We start from the raw sequence: 18,085 nt of genomic DNA, 5'->3' as shown, positions 1-18,085 counted from the left end.
CCAAACTAGCCCAACCCCGCAAAAAGAGGCAGTGAAGGGGTGAAGAGGACTTTTCAGGTGTAAAATAAACACAATTACTGCGCGGCTGAGCAGTGACCTGCGTTATGTAGGTGAGGTTTAGCAGGAGCTTGACGGCGGCTGGAAGGGAGCAGCACACGCGGACCGCTGGAAGCCCCCCAAGCCAACTGCCAGTTCGCCCCAGCCTGGGGGTGGGATCTAGAGCCACTTGGGCGGGGGACGGGGCGTGGCCCCGGGTTCCGGCCCCACCCTCTCCCTTGCTCCGCCTGCCGTGCTGTACGCATGCGCGCTGGCCCGGCGCCGACGCAGTGGCGAGGGAAGGAAGAGGCCCCGGAAGCGGGATGGCGGTGGCGATGGGGCAGCAGTGGGTGCTGGTGGAGATGGTGCAGGCGTTCTACGAGGTGAGCGACCCCCTCCCCCCGGGGCACGCGGCGTCTGTCCTCCCCTCCCCCCACGCGCCCATCTGGGGCGGGGCGGGGCGGGGCGTTGCTTGGGGTTGCCCGGTAGGTCCGCGTGCGGGCATCTCGTGGGGAGGGCATCGGGGTGCTGGGGTCTGGGGGAGTGGGTCGGGGCAGTAAAAGTGAGTGCTGGCGTCTGGGGCAGCTAGAGCTGGGTGCTGGCACTGAGGGGCGGAGTGTATATAGGTGCTACCACCTGGGAAAAATGGATCTAGGTGCCGGCACCTGTGTGGGACTGGACCCACCCAGTGCCACCGTCGGGGGGGCACCTGGGGCATGGGTGATGAGCTGGGTGCTAGCATCTTTTGTGGGATGCAGGTGGGTGCTGGCCTCTGGGGGAAATGGAGCTGGGTGCCAGCATCCTAGGATGGGTGGGGGTGCTGCTGGGTTCCAGCACCCCGGGGGGGTGGATCTGGGTCCTGGCCCCTGGTGGGGGTTGGATCTGGGGAGAATGGATCTGGGTGCCTGTGTCTGGGGAGGGGGTATGCATCTGGGTGCTGACACTGGGGCTGGATGAGAGCTGGGTACTGGTACCAGGGGTGGGGGGAGGATCTGGGTGCTGGCCCCTGGGCAGGGGTGGATCTTGGTGCTAACAACTGGGGGGATGCATCTGGGTGCTGTCTGGAGAGGTGGGACTGAGTGCTGGTGTTTGGGGGGAGTGGATCTGGGTGCTGGGTTATTGATGGTGGGGAATAGGGGGTGGGCCTGGGTCCTGACATCTGGGTGGTAGATCGGAAGGGTATTGAACAGGGTTTTGATGCACTGAGTTTGTAATTGCTGACATGCAAAGACATGGGAGTAGAAACTCCCCAGCTGCTGGCCTTTTCTTTCCTGGAATTTTATGCCTGTTGGAGAAACAAGGTTGGTTTCTTCAGTGAAAGGCACAGGCCCAGAAACAGGCTGAGGAGGTTGTTACCTCTGGGCTCTGATCCCCTGTGGAGTAGCTAACTTGCTTTCTGAGGATGGATTCTTACTTGAGTTCCCTACTGGCTATGAAGTGAAAACTTCTCCCTAGAGAGGCAGCAGCAATGGCACCTCTTATTTTAACTAGTGTTGCATGTTGCTCTCTCATTTCTGTCTTGGTTATTTCTGAAAGGCTCTTTAAGACCATTAAATAAGAAGCAGGAAGATACAGTTTGTGTCAGAAGGTCAACATGGGCATGTTTTTACTTGCAAGAGGCAATTTCCAAAGTGAGTTCTCTTTAAGTGAAGCACTGAGATGCTTTAAAAATATTTGACTTTGGAACCTCTTCCCTGCACAGTCCATGCAGCAAAAATATGTATTTACCGATATGATTTTAAGTCTTATTCTGATGACTTCAGGTTAGAGGAAGATTGCAGTCGCAGAATAACTGGTGGTAAAACGTGTGTACAGAATAAACTTGGATTCCTAGGAAGTGTCATGTTACTTTGCTGATAGGAGAGGGAGCTTCCTTTTTAATTTTTTCTGTTCACATTTGCTGGCTAGTTTGAATCTGTAGTCTCTCAGCTGTTAAGAAGTAAGGCCAGTTCTGGCCTTGCACAGTTCTGTGCTGCAGTAACTATCCTGAGAATAGTATATGAATTAGCTCATATATATGCTGTAAAGGAGTGCAAAGCGGGCCCTATTCAATTCAGATTCAGCCTAAATCGGGGACAGTGATTCAATTTGTTGATTGGGATCGCTGTCCCCAATTCAATTCAATTCGGCCAAATCTGAAGATTTGATGCTGATTCAGAGAATCAGCGATTTGGACATAGACACAGCTTTAAAGGTTTTTTCTACATACCTTGAGGTACCTGCGTGGCTGATGAATGCTGTGATGCTGGGGCACCTGGAAAGTCCCACAGAAGTGCGGGGGTGGGGGTCCTCCACATGCCCAGCAGTGAACCGGAAGTATTTCCAGTCCACTTCCGGGTCTGCTGGGGAGTGCGCGGGGGGACCCCTGTGCTCCCCTGGCTTGGTGATTGGCCACAGGGAGACCCCAGGTGCCCCCCCGACACAGGAGGCACCAGTCTCTGAGCTGGGGGGGCGTGGAGGGGGGCCCTCTGTGTGCTCCCCAGTGGACCCGGAAGTGGATCAGAAGTGCTTCTGGTCCACTTCTGGGTCTGCTGTTGAGTGTGCTGGAGGCCCCCCTGTGAGACACTCCATGCACCCCAGCATCGCAGCATTCATGAGTCGCCTGGTACCTTGAGGTATGTAGAAAAAACATTTAAAGCTGTGTCTATGTCCAAATCTTCAAATCTCTCCAAATCAGTTTGGAGAGTTTTGATTAGATTTGGAGAGATTTAAAGGGTCCTTTGATTTGATTTGGAGATTAGGCCACCAAATCGGGCCAAATCTCTGCCAAATCAAATAATGGCTTTCCACAGCCCTAATATGCTGTATTGTAATATACAGCTTAGGTTCATGGGTGAAATAAATAATTTTCTTCAAATCTTAATTTGTATCATTTGTGAAGTAATGTGCAGTAGAGAAGCCCTTACTGCAGTCTTTGTAGGGGTATAATAGCTGTGGATGATTACTTCCTTTGCTTCCGCGTGTGTGTTGCTTTCCATTTCCTTCATTTCTTTTACACAGAAGACTGTAAAAGACTTTGGAAATGGTTACACAGAGTAGGTATAAAGGTTGTTTAAACATAATTGTTCACAACGTAACTTGCTAATGCAAAATAGTTATGCCAGTGTTGCTATTGTTCTTTTATGTGTTGCCCTTTCCAACAGAGGCTTACGGCAGCTTACAAACAGAATGCAGCTATTACTAGCATAACCCTATTCCAAGTTAATATTATATAAACATTATTTTTTTATGTGTAGGCTCCGGCTTACCACCTCATTTTGGAAGGAATTCTCATCCTATGGATAATAAGACTGCTTTTCTCGAAAACATATAAACTTCAAGAACGATCTGACCTCACACCTAAGGTACATTGTTAAATATTCTTTTTGGTCTTCATTTTGGTTTTTATTTAAAGGAGTAATATTTAATGCAATTGCCAGTTGTTGTGGAATACAAGGTTGCTTGGTCATATTACAGAATGTAACCATTGTAAAAAAGATGTTTTTAGGGACTTTATAGCTATGTAAGACTTGCAAAAGCTGGGGTTTTGTTTTGGGATTGAAAGCAGTGTTTTAAACTCCATTTTTAAGGTAAAGATGTATTTTTTCTGAAAGTTCAGTTGTTAGAACTTTGAAGAAATTGGATTTAAATTAAAATCTAGAGACCTAGGTTTTACTGATATGTAGAATAGAGCATCAGAATATTTTAGGAATAACTTCATTTTAAATATGGCCAATTTAGGTAGCATGTGAATGGTTTTAAAAGCTCAGATTATTAACTTTAGTTTCTCTGTTAAAGAAAGCAATTGGTAAATCAGAAGCCAGGGAAGAATGTCTATGCAAAACACTAGCACCTACAATTTCAGATACAGAGAGGATAGAGAGCTTTACATTTTGATAAATAAGGGGTTGAATCTTTTTCTTGCAAGCACCTGCACACCTGGTCTGTTCTGCATGTGTGTGTACATTGACTTAAATGAGAATACTCGTGTATCAGCTCAGCACGTGTATTTAAAAAAATGAATGTTAGTACTTTGTATCTTTTTTTTCGTATGATTCTTCATCCCTAGTTCCCAGGCATTCAGCAGAGCGTTATTGCCAAGTGCCGATTCCGTTCTAGTTAAGTTTGAGGAATACTTTTCTGCTTAAGTACTTTGAAGCCTGTATGCTTCTTGGGTTTCTCTTGGAATTCAGTATGCTTCATGGAGGAACAAAGAAGAAGAGTTAATGAAGCAAAGCTGGGGAAGTCAGGGGTTCCTGAGAGCCCCCACAAAGAAGTTTTTTCTTGTTTGACAGATTCTATCACCATCTTTTTGCACAGCCCTTGGGATGAAACTACAGTTCTGTGTCCGAAAGAGGGTAAATGTTGAATGATAAAGACCATCTAGTGCAGGGGTGTTAAAGATACAGCCTGCAGAGCCATATCATCTGGCCCACAGCACCAGAGTAAAAGTGGGCATGTTAATTACCACCACTCCTTGAGTTGTGGAAGCTGCTGGTCATTCAGCTGCCAGACTTCTGGCCTCACAGGCAGTCCTGCAGGCTAGATGGTGTGGTTCCGTGCTTTGGACCCAGACCACAGGGTTGGAAATTTGGCAGCAGAATGACTAGTCACACTGTTAACTGCCATGTCCTGTGGCAGCCACTGCAGTTAATGCTGCCACTTTTCACCCAAACACTAAATATCTAGTAGGGATGCACCGATAGAGAGTTTTTGGGCCGGTAGTGATGGCTGATTTTAAACCAGCCATGTCAGACGCTACCAGTCCGATTACTGATATGTGGCCCGGCAGCACGGAGCGCAGCTTCCAGCTGGTACATCTGTTGTGAGGGAAGGGGGGGGGCACAGGTCCAGGCCCCCGCGGTGAGGGAGGGAGTGGGACATGGGCAGGCAGCGCGCAGGTGGGGCATGGGATGGAGCCACGGCTTGTCTGGGGCGGGGTGAGAAGGCTCCTGCCACTGTATGCACCCTGGGAGCATGTGGGGAGTTGTCCCTGGATCTGTGCACAGGGCAAGGGCAGGCTGCCACTGTCGGCTAGGCTGGGCTGTGCTGAGCAGGGAGCAGTGGTGGTGCAGGGGCGGTGGCGGTGCTGAGCAGGGAGTATGGGGGGACTAGAGCCACCCCAAAATTCACCGTAGCCCTGACAAAAAACCCCTCCTAGCTCCACTGCCACCTTCCCCTACCGTAGCCTGGCCCATCCCCATGCTGAGAAGAGCTTGGCCCAGCCCCAGCCCTTAGCGGCAGCTGCCCTCCTCCATGCGCAGATCTGGGGGTCATATACCCCCCGTGTCCTCCCAGGGTGTGTGCAGTGACAGGAGTCACCCTCCTTCCCCACGTCCCCTGGATGAGCTGCAGCTCCATCCCATGCCTCACCCTGCCCCGGCTGGCCAGTGCCTGTCCCAGCGCCAGCCCTACCCCACTCCCTTCTTCACTGTGGGGGGCCTCAATCTGCCCTCCCCCCATGCCCCTTCCTCTCCCCACTGCTTCCCCCACAACAGATTTAACAGCCAGACCCGGCTGCTCTCCATGCTGTCAGGCTGTTCTCCTGGCCGCCTGCCTGCTGTGCTGCAGCTGGACATGCACGGGGCATTTATCGGATACATTATCAGCCACATCAGCCAAAAAAAGCTGTGCGCTGATATTCTCAATTTTCTTTATATTGGAGCTGATCTGATATGGAACTGATGTATCGGCACACCTCTAATATCTAGTCCAGCAGCCCAGATTAGGAGTGTAGAGGCACATTATTTGGCCCATGGGAATGAAAATGTGGCAGCAGGATGAGTGGCTTCTGCCACAGCTCTAAGTCTCATGTCAATTAATAGTGAAATTTCTGGCCCAGCTCTATGGACTGGCTCTGTGCTCTGGATCTGACTTGTGGACCAGCCCCACAGGGCTGGATGAATTTGACACTCTCTATCTAGTTCATGGCACTAGTATTCCTTTGGGGATACAAAACTGAGAACTAGTCAGGAAGATAGGCATGAGCCAAACTTGATAAATAAACAATTAATGATGCTCACATTTGTAGAGTTTATAGAATTCTCTACAAGAAGTATTCAAGAAGCTCCTGAGACTTTCCGTTTTCATATGAGAAGAGTAATTCAAGGGGACATGAATATGACCTGTATTTAGCCACTGTTATTTAAAATCCAGCTCTGGACTGAAATCTGATAATCATCCTTTTGACAAAAGTTTTTAAAGTTTGGAAAGTTGTGAGCAGGACTGTTAAGCATCCGTTGTGGATTGACCACAAGACTGACAACTCAGACTGGAGTTATATGAGGAGCGTATTGTACTGGCTCTTGCCACACTAAAATAATCCTGGGCAATAGCACTGGCGCACCACACTAATGGGGAATGACATCATTGGGCATTTTTACATATGTAAGTGCCTCAGCGCTGGCTGCTGTGAAAATGCTTCCAGTTGTATAAGCGGTGAAATGCACCTTAGTGCTAAGAAAATAGCAGCAATACACAATAGCATGTACTTCCCTTACGTTGTTAGTTTAATTTAAGGAAAAAAACCCAAGACACTAAAAACTGTCGACACACTAACTTTAGCACGCCCAAAGAACTGTGCGTGATATGCCGTGGTTGTCCACTCGTCTGCTTCAGCAGAGCTTAACTCTCTTCCACTGAGGTCATTGCGGCATCTTCAGTTTCAGTGTCACCATCTGTAGAATCACTTGCACTACTTATTACTTCCATTTCAGAATCAGATTGAGGCAAACCCGATTCAGAACTTCTTGAACTACTTTCTCTTTCACTAAAGGATGATTTTACCAATGAGTCTATGGGCAAAGGCAACTTACCATCGCACTGCATTTTCTTCACTAGTAGTGCTTCTGACCGATTCTCCAGAAGCAAGAGATTCTGAGAAATAGAAACAAGCTTGGTGGTGCGTTAATTTGTTAGTTTATTCTACTTTTTTTGTCTTAATTGAGCTGAAAGCCTTCCAGTTCCGTTCACAAGTAGCTGGTGTCGGTGGAATGCTTAGGATCCTTAGAGCAATCCTGGACAGCATTCAGGTCTTACAGTATCCCTTCCGCCATGTGAGAGGTGATGCATTCTCTGCTGCCCACCAAATTATGTCTTTGCCCCAAAGTTTTTCTCTTGCACGGTATTTGGCAATGTCTGTCATCACGGCTGTTTCCTCGATGTTGGGGACATTCTTAACTACTTTCATAATTGTATTGAGAGCAGTAGATAATTCATCTTCTGATAAATGTTGTCCTCTGTGTTAAGGATACAAAACGTTTGCTGCCAGAAAAACTGGATGAGGGCAAAACTCAGATCTTTTAGTAAACATTTGTTTTACTACTACTTTTTTGGAAAGAGGTGAAGAAGGCAAAAAGCTTAATTAGATTTTCATTCAGTTGTCTGAATATCTCTGGAATATTTGAAAGGCTTGGTGTATCTTATTCAGGTTTCTTGATAGCCACTGAAACTGCAAGGAGCATTCAATCTGCTACTACAACTCAAACCCAGAACACCTCTTTGTTGAGCATCTGCTTCCAACCGTTTGCGAGAAGAATCTGGGATGCTGTGTCCTCTATTAAAGCAGACTGCAAACAGTTCTTTATGTGCAGCAAACTGTGTAAACACTTTGTAGCAGAGTCCCATCTGTCTAGTTTTTCCTGGCAATAAAAGTACATTTTTGTTCCCCTGCTTCTCTTTCTGTAATTTTTTCAAAGTCTGATTAGCAACATGATGGTGGTTGAATACCTTCACAGTCACTTTCCAAGTTTGCCAATATTGTCTTCATCATCTTCACACATTACTGTGTCCTTTGCCAGAAGATTCAACCCATGAGCAAGACCGCCAAATACTATTAAATGAGGATACTTTGCCTTTAATATTTCCCATGAAGCTTTCACGTTGCTTACATTATCGGTTACAAGGGCTTATACCCTGGAGGATATTGGTTCACGTGTTGCTAACATAATGTTCAATAAAGGATTTCCTTGTATATCAGTCCACCCATCTAATATCAGAGTCAGTGATTCTTCTTGATCAATCCTTTGAATAACTATTGTTTTAACTCTGCCAGACTCTCTGTCTAAGAGAGAATGTGGTAAGGGATAACATGATGGTAAATTACATGATGAGCAAATTAGTTTGTAATGTTCTTTCTAGTATTTATTTTTCAGTTATGGAAAAAGGTGTACCACTTGAAAATATAGCTTGACCTAATGTCTCATCTGCTTTTTCTTGATCTTCTTGTGACATGTTGTTCACAAAGCTTGATAAAAAGCTTGACCGTCTTGAACAGCTACTCATGGTGGATCTTATATCAGGTGTCAGTGATCTTGAAAGCGAGGATCCTGATGCTTCTTCCCCCAGAGCTGGCAGCTCAACATTTTCATTTTCCATTTTTTGCAAATCTGCTATTTCACTTGAGCTGCCGAGTTCCTGTAACAAAAGGGGGACAAGATTTTTATTTTAGCCTATTCTACTTTGGCCTCATCCATCAGAAGGAGGCTTGTCAGGGAGCTTAGTTCCTCACTCCCTGCCAGAAAAAACAATTTGCTGCTCAACTTGCTGCTCAGTTGCCCTGGGACTGCAGAGCCAAAGGAAAGTATAGTCTGGCCTCTGCCATCGGCCAGTGGACTAAGCTGGCTCTGCTGGGTTGAAATAGTTAACTATTTATCTATTATGTAATTTAAAAGAAAATATTGTTAAGCCTAAGCCACTTTGGGTGCTTAGAGCAAGCAGAAAAGCAGGATGCCAATATTTTAAATAAATAAATAAATAATATTACAATTAACACCGTTTAAAATTATGTTTTAAAACAATATAGATGCTAGTCTATACGGTGTGTTGTTTAACACATTAATTTGTTTGCTTGCATGGGATTCCTGAAGTAGACTTTTCTCAGATGATGTTGTTCCGCCACTTTATTGTATTAGCTTTTTGTATATGGCTTTTACTCTTCCAGGGCAGTTTCTACGTGTTATTAAATGTTTCTTTATTCTTGTTGTGTTGTTGGCATACTCCTGCCCGCAATATTTACATCTACCAACTTCCCTCCTTCAGTGGCTTGAACTTCACTCTAATGATGCCCACACACTAGCTTTTTTTTCTGATTAGGCATTATTATGACTACTTCAAGGTAAAAGCACTAAAAAACTAACAGATCTTATGCAAACACTTCCAACTTCCCCAACTCAAGAAAAGAAATGAGACGCTGCTGTGTATGTTTGCTGAACTGAAAGTGAAACAAAAAATTAATCACAGGTTTAGTTTTAGTTTTGTTTTCGCTTGCGGTCTGAGATGAAATAAGAATTTTAGCTTTGGTTTTTATGTGACCTGCACAGCCAATTAGCTGAATTTCTAACTTGATTTTTGGTTTGGATTATTACGTGAATCTATTTACCCTTCTGTTTTACAAATCAATAAAACATGTATGTACTCTCTTACACACTTCCTAGGGATGATCACCTGAAAAACCATTACAACTTTGAAACTGCCAAGCTTGCCTAATATGGTATTGGCATCCATTATTCATTCTTACTAATGCATTTTATGAAACAATGAATTTTTAGAAATGGAAAATTTCCCACAGAAAAATAAAGCACTGGAAAATTTTCTGGCCCATATCTCTGGCTATTAGGAAAATTCTAAGTTAATGTATGCTCAGTTACATGAACAGATTCATTAGCAGAAATTTATGATTTTTTTTCTGTTTTGGAGATGGAATTGTAACTCTTAGACAAAGTTCCTTTTTGGAAAAGAATTAAACTTCATGTTTTAGATGGTTTGCCTTGGCAGTTGCTTACATTTTAAATACTGTTTTGTCTGTGTCCTCCGGCAGCAGGGTATTTAAAAATGGTAGCAGCTACTTTGGGCCTTATCTACACTAAGAACAATGAGTTGTACCAGCAGAAAATAGAGCCACAGTATAAATTTAGCTGTAATAACCTGTATTATTTTTACAGGGCTTTTTTTTTTCTTTTTAAGTTTCATAGTAGGCCCCTTTTAACTATGGTTATGGCCTTGCAAAATATACTGAGGGTGTGGCTGTATGAGCAAGTTGCTGCAAAGGATATTAAGGTGTGGATTTTACAGCAAGTTGCAAATTAGCTATTTTGTGTTAACTACCTGTGTGCATTCTCTGACCTTGTGGTAAGTGTGAGGGCTTTGCACATTTTCACTGACAGGGGAAATACCATCCATGATTACAGCCTGGGACTAGATGGGACTAAGGGGATGGAAACTCCTGAAGTCTAATGCTGGCCTCACTGGCTGGCAAAGTGACACTGGCTCACTTTGTCCTTCTGTGCCACTCTGTCTCCGTTACCTCTTCTGTACCTTATCTCAGCTGTTTTGTGTGGTAGTATTTGTGGGGCATTCAGTTCTATGTGTAATTATCCAATACACAGTAATATATGGATTAGTGACTGCTTCTATTCTTGCCTTTGGCCATCTGTATACTCTCTTTTTCTTGGGACCTGTTTATATTTGTGTTACTTTTCATAGTGCTCCAATGTGGGGATATTCAGGCACCAGCCCAAGGGCCAAATGTAGCCTGTGGAGTCTTGGTATCTGGCTCCCCACGGTTGGGAAATTTATAACAAAGGAGTAGTGGCATCTGATACCACAACCCCTGCCCTTCCTGCTGCCTAACTCCCAAGCCCTGCATGGTGACTTGCAGCTGGGTCACAACCCTCCCCCAACATGGCTAAATCGGGGCCAGGCCAAACTCCCTTTTCTCTGCTCAGTTAGTTCAGGGCCAGCCTATGCAGCCTTCTCCCCATCCACCTGTGGGTCCAGCCTGTGCCCCCTTGCCTCCTACCTGGCCAAGTTATGGTGAGCTACACCTCCTTCCTCCCCCAGGACTGGGACACACCCACTCCCCCTGCATGGTTGGTTTGGGGTTGGGCCCTTCCTTGCACCCTTTCCTCCCACTCACACAGGTTGGGGCTGGGTCATGGCCCCTCCCTTCCATGAGGCTGGGTTGGGGCAGGGCCATGCCCTTCCCCCTCACAGCTGGAAGGGTCCAGGCTGCTCCCTTCCCTCACCTTTTGCACAGCTGGATGGGGCCCCATAGCACTTGCCTCGAACGTCAGATTGGATCCACTGGCTGGATCCAGTCTGTGGAGCGACCAGTCATTGCCCATCCAGCCCACTGGCCAAAAAGGTTGAGCACAACTGCTGTAATGCTTAAATGAGGCTGTAGAGTGCCACAAGACACGAGTGAAGTGTGATGTATCCATTAGTATTGTAGAGGTATATTTTTAGAGCTGGTAGGCAGAATAATTCTGGTCAGGACACAGCATCAACATCTCATCTCTTAGAAAATATTCCATGAACTATTTAATGGTCGGATCTGATCAGGGTTTTTTTTTTTTTCCCATCTCACTTTCAAGTCAGTTTCAGCAGTGAAGAAATCCTTTGTGTGATATGCTGGAATGATAGTGCATCTCAGGTGTCATGTGGGAGTGCAGTTGACTTGATGTGAAGCTAGAGTCGTTTGCTCATCCCACCATTGTAGTTGCAGTAAAAAAGATTCTAAATTTTTGGTATTTTTTTTCTGTCCCTTTTAGGAAAAAGAAGAATTGATTGAGGAGTGGCAGCCAGAGCCTCTCGTTCCCCCTGTACCAAGAGATCATCCTGCTCTCAACTACAATGTTGTTTCAGGGTAAATCTAGCAAAATGGAATTTTGTTTGATTTTAACCCAAGCCTCTGTAAGACATCCCTGTTTTTAAATATGCAAGGATTTTGATGTTTCTTGGGTATGTTTGTGAAAGAGTTATATTTTAGGATTAAAGAACTGGGTTTATGGTTGAAGGCTAAGGGTCCTTGCTGCATACTTATTTATTAGTCAGTCATCTTTTTAGGACATACAGTAATACACAGAATCTGATTCTCTTTTTTTTAATCTTTGCATTACCGTGCTTAATAGACAGTTGAGTTAAAAATTGCGGCATCTATATACGAGCAGCAAGCCTGCTCCGACGTGCTGTAAACAATGTGTCGGAGCTGTAAACGGTGAGTCACAGCAGGCTCAATTAATTGAGTCTGCTGGAGCATGCAAATTACCACACTCCAGCAGACTCCAGCATCTCTTTTATCAGTGCCCCCATGCTTAAAAATGGTGGTGGGGCTGGTTTAACTAAAGCTTGTTCAATGAGCTTTAGTTAAAGTGCCCCCACTGCCATTTTTAGGTGCTGTGGGCTGATGCACGAAATGTTCCGGCAGCTTTAATTAGAGTGGCTAGCAGAGCTGCTCAAACTGAAATGCATGTCCCGTCCTCCACCACGTGTATAAATGCCCTTGAAGTCTTGGCCATGTCCTACAAAAGTAATACTCATGTGCATTTTATCATGTGTGTTGCAAGATGGATGTACTTTGAAAATCAATGTATACTTAGCTTATTAATCACAGTATAAAGGAATGATTGTAGAAAGGTGCTAGCTTTAGATTTGTTACTTCTTTGTTAGTAACACTTAACATGCAAATATGTTTGTATTTATTAAAGATGTCTTATTAGTAACAATAGCTGTTTTACATAATGTAATCACAGAACAAGTATAGCATGATCAGCACAGCAATTACCTTCATATCACCCAGGTGCCTCAGCTACAACGAAGAAGCAATGGTCTGCCACAAAAAAAACCCAAATCACTGGTGCCAGTTTTAATTTTAATTTTTTTAAAATTTTTTTTTAAATGATATGAGCATCCAAGCATATACTTTTATCCCCTCTCTCCATTGTTTTAAAAGACTTTCTATCCTATAAGGTTATCCCACAATTGAAATGCTGGGTGTAGAGTGAAGAGAATATTCAGAAATTAAACTTTCTGAAAACTTTAACATGATTTAAAATGCCCTAATAAACTTCAGGTCAGGGATTGAATACCGATATGAAGTCAGTATTTCATGGCTGCTACACTTAATAGCAGTTGCAGAGAAAAGATGGGCAGATTAAGACTGCGAGATAACCACCTTCTAATAGGCCACTGAACAGCTGCTGTACTGACAATTTGCACTATCAACATAGATCATGTTTCAGAATTTGTGCCCATGTGGAAGATGTTATATTCTGTAAGTCCAAGAGCCACTCTGTCTCCCTCTTGTAGTTTTTCAGGCAGTTTTGCTACCTGTAATAAGGTAGTTGTTTTTCTGTGATTTGGATGCGTTGGTAATGTCTCCCATAAGAATGTCTGAATAATGCATCTCTTAATTACATTGGTATGTAGTGGTTTTGTATTCCCAAAGTTGATGCAATTTGTGAACTTGAGTAAGATGTTGCTCACACCTACTTAGGAAGTGTGAAATATTTTGTGTGTTAAAAGAATGAAAAATCAGCCCACAAAAAGAATATAATCTTCCTTCCTTCTTAACATGTCATGTAAGGCAGTTGTGTCTTATGTTAAATTCATTTTCTGTTCATTAACATAGACTCCTTGTCTGTTGAACTGAACAGAAGCTCAGAGAGTTCTAGCATCTAATATTGTTAAATAGTAGCAAAGCTGATGACAGAACGTTTTCAAGAAAAAAATAGCAGCCAGTTTTCAGTTAATGATTATAGAGGCATATGACAACAAGTTGATCATGGTAATTAACTGATTTCTGAAATGTTGCAATCCTCCTACAACATTAGTCTGTCTGCAGGATAGCTTATTTGGACAACTTCTTGCCAAATTCTTGTTCAGCAAATGTGAACTTTAATGTGTTTTAAAGTAATGAAGTGTTGGAAACACAAGTGCTAAAAAATGAGGTATTACAAAACAGTGGAATTCACACACTGGTGCCCATTCCATGCAAACTTTAATAAAATGGCAGCACTTATTTGCTTTATCTTATTTGATTTATTTCTGTGTTTGATACCAAAACGTTTAGTTTTTACAAGCCTCTATCTAGTCATGCATCCCTTTATAGACACGGACATAGATAGAGGCCTGTATAGAGCCTGAAAATTGGATTGTTGCCAATTGATACGTGGGTAGATTCCAAGAGAATCATTTGGGTTATGCTTTTATATGAAAGGAATGCTCTCAGCTCCTTGGTTTCTCATTATAATTAATATCTTTCCAAGGACTGAGAAGTATCCCCACCCCCCAATAAAAAACCCAACTGAGTAACCTCAAACCTCTCATGTATGATTTTGTTTTGTAACACGCACTGTTATTAAGGCTTGCAAAGAGGTATTACTATGCCATTTTTGTAAGTTAAATTAACAATTTCCATGTTTGGTGTTTGCCTAAGGATGAATATTTCTTTAGAAGCTGGGATAAAATTGTATAAAGCAGCGGTTCTTAACCTCCTGCCTGTGGGCCACATTTAGCCCGTAGAGCCATGTTATCCAGCTCATGGGGTCTCCACAAGTCTGGAAACTTGGCCTCAGGGAGGAATGGCAATTGATACTGCCATTGCTCTCTCACTTCCAAATTTCCAAACTCAGCGACCAGGTGATGTAGACCCATGTTCCAGATCGGGTCAGGGTAGAGGTAGGCCAGTGCATGGGGACTGACATGGGGACTTGGTCTGGCATGTACAGGGTTTTACCATTTATCTGGCCCGTAGCCCACTGATATAAAAAAATCTTTGGTAAGGCTACAGTTTTGAGTAGGTTAATGGCAAATTTCAGTAATTACTATAGTCCTTTGTAGATCTGGAAAGTAATCATGTAGTGAATTGTGTTAGATTTACCAGAGTTAGTGTTTAAAAATTGCTTATCAAGTATATAATGCTCACTGATATAAGGCTGCATTTCTAGAGTTATGCCCTGAGTTTGCAAACATGCATGTAATAAGTAGTCTAGTCTCTTGACTTCAGTGGGGCTACCGACCTATCTAATGTTACTGTGAGTGTGTTCACACATTCAGGACGTTAGAGATGTCTTGCACATGTACATGCGGCACAGTCACTGGAATTTTTTTTTTTCCAGATTTTTTTTTTTAACTTCAAAACAAATTAATAAAAACAACGTGTACATGAACTCTTCAAATTGCTGATAAAAACTTATTCTAGGTTTTCCAGGGTTTTCCACAACTATGTATAATACTAGGCTAGTTTAAAAGCAGATTAAAGCTGAAGCACAGATAGACAAATCTGCTTTAAAACTACCTGGAATAGTTAAAAAAAAAAAAAAAAAAAAAAATCCACACTGCATTGCACACATTGCATCCTGGCTTTTGGCTGCCAGACTCCTAGCAAAGGCCATTCTACTAACTTTTATACGCTAAACAGAATGGGAAATCTGATCTATTAAATTACAAACCCCGTGAAATATTTTGGTGCAGTGTCTACTTAAATCTGATTCCATTAAAATATTTTTTCTGTACAAGTTTTGTTTGGTGAGCGTGCTTGATAATTTCCAACTCTTCTTGTTTAGAGAAGTGGCAGGACTTTTCTTCCTTTTTGTTTATCTAGCATCTCTCGTTCCAAAGAATCACAAATTCAGTTCTTATGGATTGTAAAGACAGCTTTATCCATTTCTCTATGGATGGAAATGCATGTAGCCTTTGTGCTGCCATGAAAAGTCTTATGGCAGCACAAAGGGCAAGCAAAGAAATATCCATGTCCCTTGTTGTGCCACAAATGTCTGAAATTTGTGGCTGCAAAGTAGGCGGTGTCAATTTGCGTTGCTATTTAGCTCTGGATGGTTTGCTTCGGTGCATGAGTGTGGGCAGCCCAGAGCTGCCTGTGCTGTCCAGCTGCCCCAGCAGGCACTCCTGGGACTTGAGGGACCCAGTCTTGTGTACTTCAGGAATTCCTCTCGAGCCTGGGGTGTGCCTCTCTGACTTTGCCCTGCTTTCGGGGACTCCCCAGTTGGACACTCCAGTGTGGTTCTGGGGCTGCCAGTCACCTGATTGTAGGTCCCAGCCCCATGAGCTTAATGGAACCTAGTTCAACACTCTGGTGTGGTCCCCGGCTTGACGATCCCACCCCCAGCACTGCACCAGAACTGGATTTCCCTGCTTATAGAGATGTGCCTCAGTGGGACATGTCCCATCACAGCTGATCCACTTAACTGGCGATGTCTATTTCTAGCCTGAAATGGACAGCGGATTGAAACAAACTTTCAACAGGAAATAGCACAATGAAACTGTTCAGGATATAAATTTGAAAAATATTATATTTGGTTTAAGAAACTGGGGATTTTATATTTGCAGACTGTAATTACATTGACATGGGATTTGACTAGATGTTGGAGTATATCTGTTTTCAGTTTATATTTAGTTCCAATTTAAATTAGAATGTGGGGGACTCTCCAAAATGCTGTTAGCATATGTCTTGGCTGTTTCAAAACAAAGATGTACTGTTTAACTTTTCTTTTCTTTTTTTAAATCAAAAGTGGCAGATGTTTAACAGTAGCAATGTTTTTCTATTTTTATAGTCCTCCGACACACAAAATAATAGTTAATGGCAAGGAATGTATAAACTTTGCATCATTTAACTTCCTTGGACTGTTGGATAATGCAAGAGTTAAGGTGAGTGTTTTATGACTGCGTGTAGGCAGTTATAATATTGAGGGAATTTCTTACTTTAATGTGTGCTTTGTCATGAGTTCTGGGGTCACTTCAGAACATGAGTATCACAGATAGTGTTCATAGACTTGTCTCCTTCATCCAATGTAATTATCTCAGGTACTAATTCTGACTGATGTTGGCTTAGCACGAGTTTTAGGTGAGGCATGTCACCTCTGCTTCTGATTCCTTATTTGGCAACGACAAATCCTTATCTCTTCGCAGGAGTTATAAATAGTTTAATGCATTTACATGTCTTCAAATGCTTTTAAAATCATTTAAGTGCTAAATGTTTTTCAGTAGTTTTCATGGGCAAGGTCTCCACTTGTGAACCTTAATCAGTTATTTTAATGCTTTGTAAACTGGAAATATGAAAATACTAGGAATTTAAATGACAAAACTTTAATTTGGATCCTTATAGCTAGGGATATGTATTGCAAGAGGATTTTTGTGAGGGGGTGGGCATAGTTCATAACTATGGAAAAATAAATCCGTTTATGAAAGTGCTTCCAAAATGTTGGGTTGATGTGATAGCATTTCCCCTTCCTTCATTTTTCCCTGCCTTTATATTGGCTATGTCTGCCTGAGTAATTTTAGCATAATCAAATACTTCTATAGGAAATAAAATTTCTTCAATCCTAATTCTGAGGAGAAAAGATAACACAGTTGAAAAAATTGCAGAAGTAGTTGTTTTGATATCGGATAGATTGGGTGATATTTCCAGATTTTTGTAGAAGCCAGTCTTTAAGCAAACTAATGGTGTCTGATATGCCAATGCAGTATACAGACATTTTTCTATTTAGGATATTTCTTACTATGCTTCAGTGAGGCTGTTTACAGATGGAAGCGTTATGCCACAAAGATGTTAGCAAGATCATTCCTGGGCTTTGCGTGATATGGAAGATTCATATGATCTTTTTGTGGCCCTTAATAGAGGACTCAAACTAGTTCCTCTGTAAGAAGATAAAGTCAGTACTTATGACTTGAGCAAGGGATGGGCAACCTCTGTGGCCCACAACAGATCAGGGATGGGGCAGGCTGCACGCCAACAGATATGGCAAGGAGAACAGGGAAGAGAGCAGAGCAGCAGATTGAGCAGGGGAAGGGGATCAGTGACATTCAGGGGGCGGGGAATGGGAGGATGCACACAACCATAGCATACTTGCCAAAAAAGGTTCCCCCACTGACTTATTTATCAATAGCCTCTTATCTTACTACATATAAAACAAGGTAATCTACTTCAACAAATATTTCATATTAAAAATTTGGCCTTCTTACCATAGTGGGAGATATCTGATACAAGTCACTTCTTCAGCTTCTTAAAGGGTTGAGGAGGCATTTGGAGGAACTCTTCACAATTGTTAATTTTTTTAGCTGTATATAGTGTAGTCATTAATACATGTTATCAGCCTTAAAGCTGAGAGAGAGAGCGAGAGAGAGAGCGCGAGCAAGCTCTGCCAATTCTCTGAACGCAGCTGAAGTTCTAAGGAACTTTGCATTAAATGTTGATGTTCATAAAGCTGGTAAATAATGTCATGAAATTAATAGGTAAAAATAGGATATTTTAAGTAGTTCAAGCCAACTGTTGCTT

At 43.0% G+C, this 18,085-nt stretch overlaps 1 protein-coding gene across 1 annotated transcript in view; it reads left to right on the top strand.

The window, feature by feature from the left end:
• The first annotated feature begins 311 nt into the window (after positions 1-311).
• The window catches only part of SPTLC1 (serine palmitoyltransferase long chain base subunit 1), a 58,732-nt gene continuing 40,958 nt past the window's right edge, over positions 312-18,085 (top strand). The window contains exons 1-4 of the mRNA XM_019555077.1: positions 312-419; positions 3,273-3,380; positions 11,565-11,659; positions 16,365-16,458. Coding sequence (XP_019410622.1) covers positions 360-419; positions 3,273-3,380; positions 11,565-11,659; positions 16,365-16,458 — 357 coding nt within the window. The 5' untranslated portion in view covers positions 312-359. The remainder of the gene's footprint in view (positions 420-3,272; positions 3,381-11,564; positions 11,660-16,364; positions 16,459-18,085) is intronic.

This window comes from Crocodylus porosus, unplaced genomic scaffold (assembly GCF_001723895.1).
Source record: "Crocodylus porosus isolate Cpor-Errol unplaced genomic scaffold, CroPor_comp1, whole genome shotgun sequence".
Taxonomy (NCBI): domain Eukaryota; kingdom Metazoa; phylum Chordata; order Crocodylia; family Crocodylidae; genus Crocodylus; species Crocodylus porosus.
This window is presented reverse-complemented; position numbering and strand designations above follow the sequence as displayed.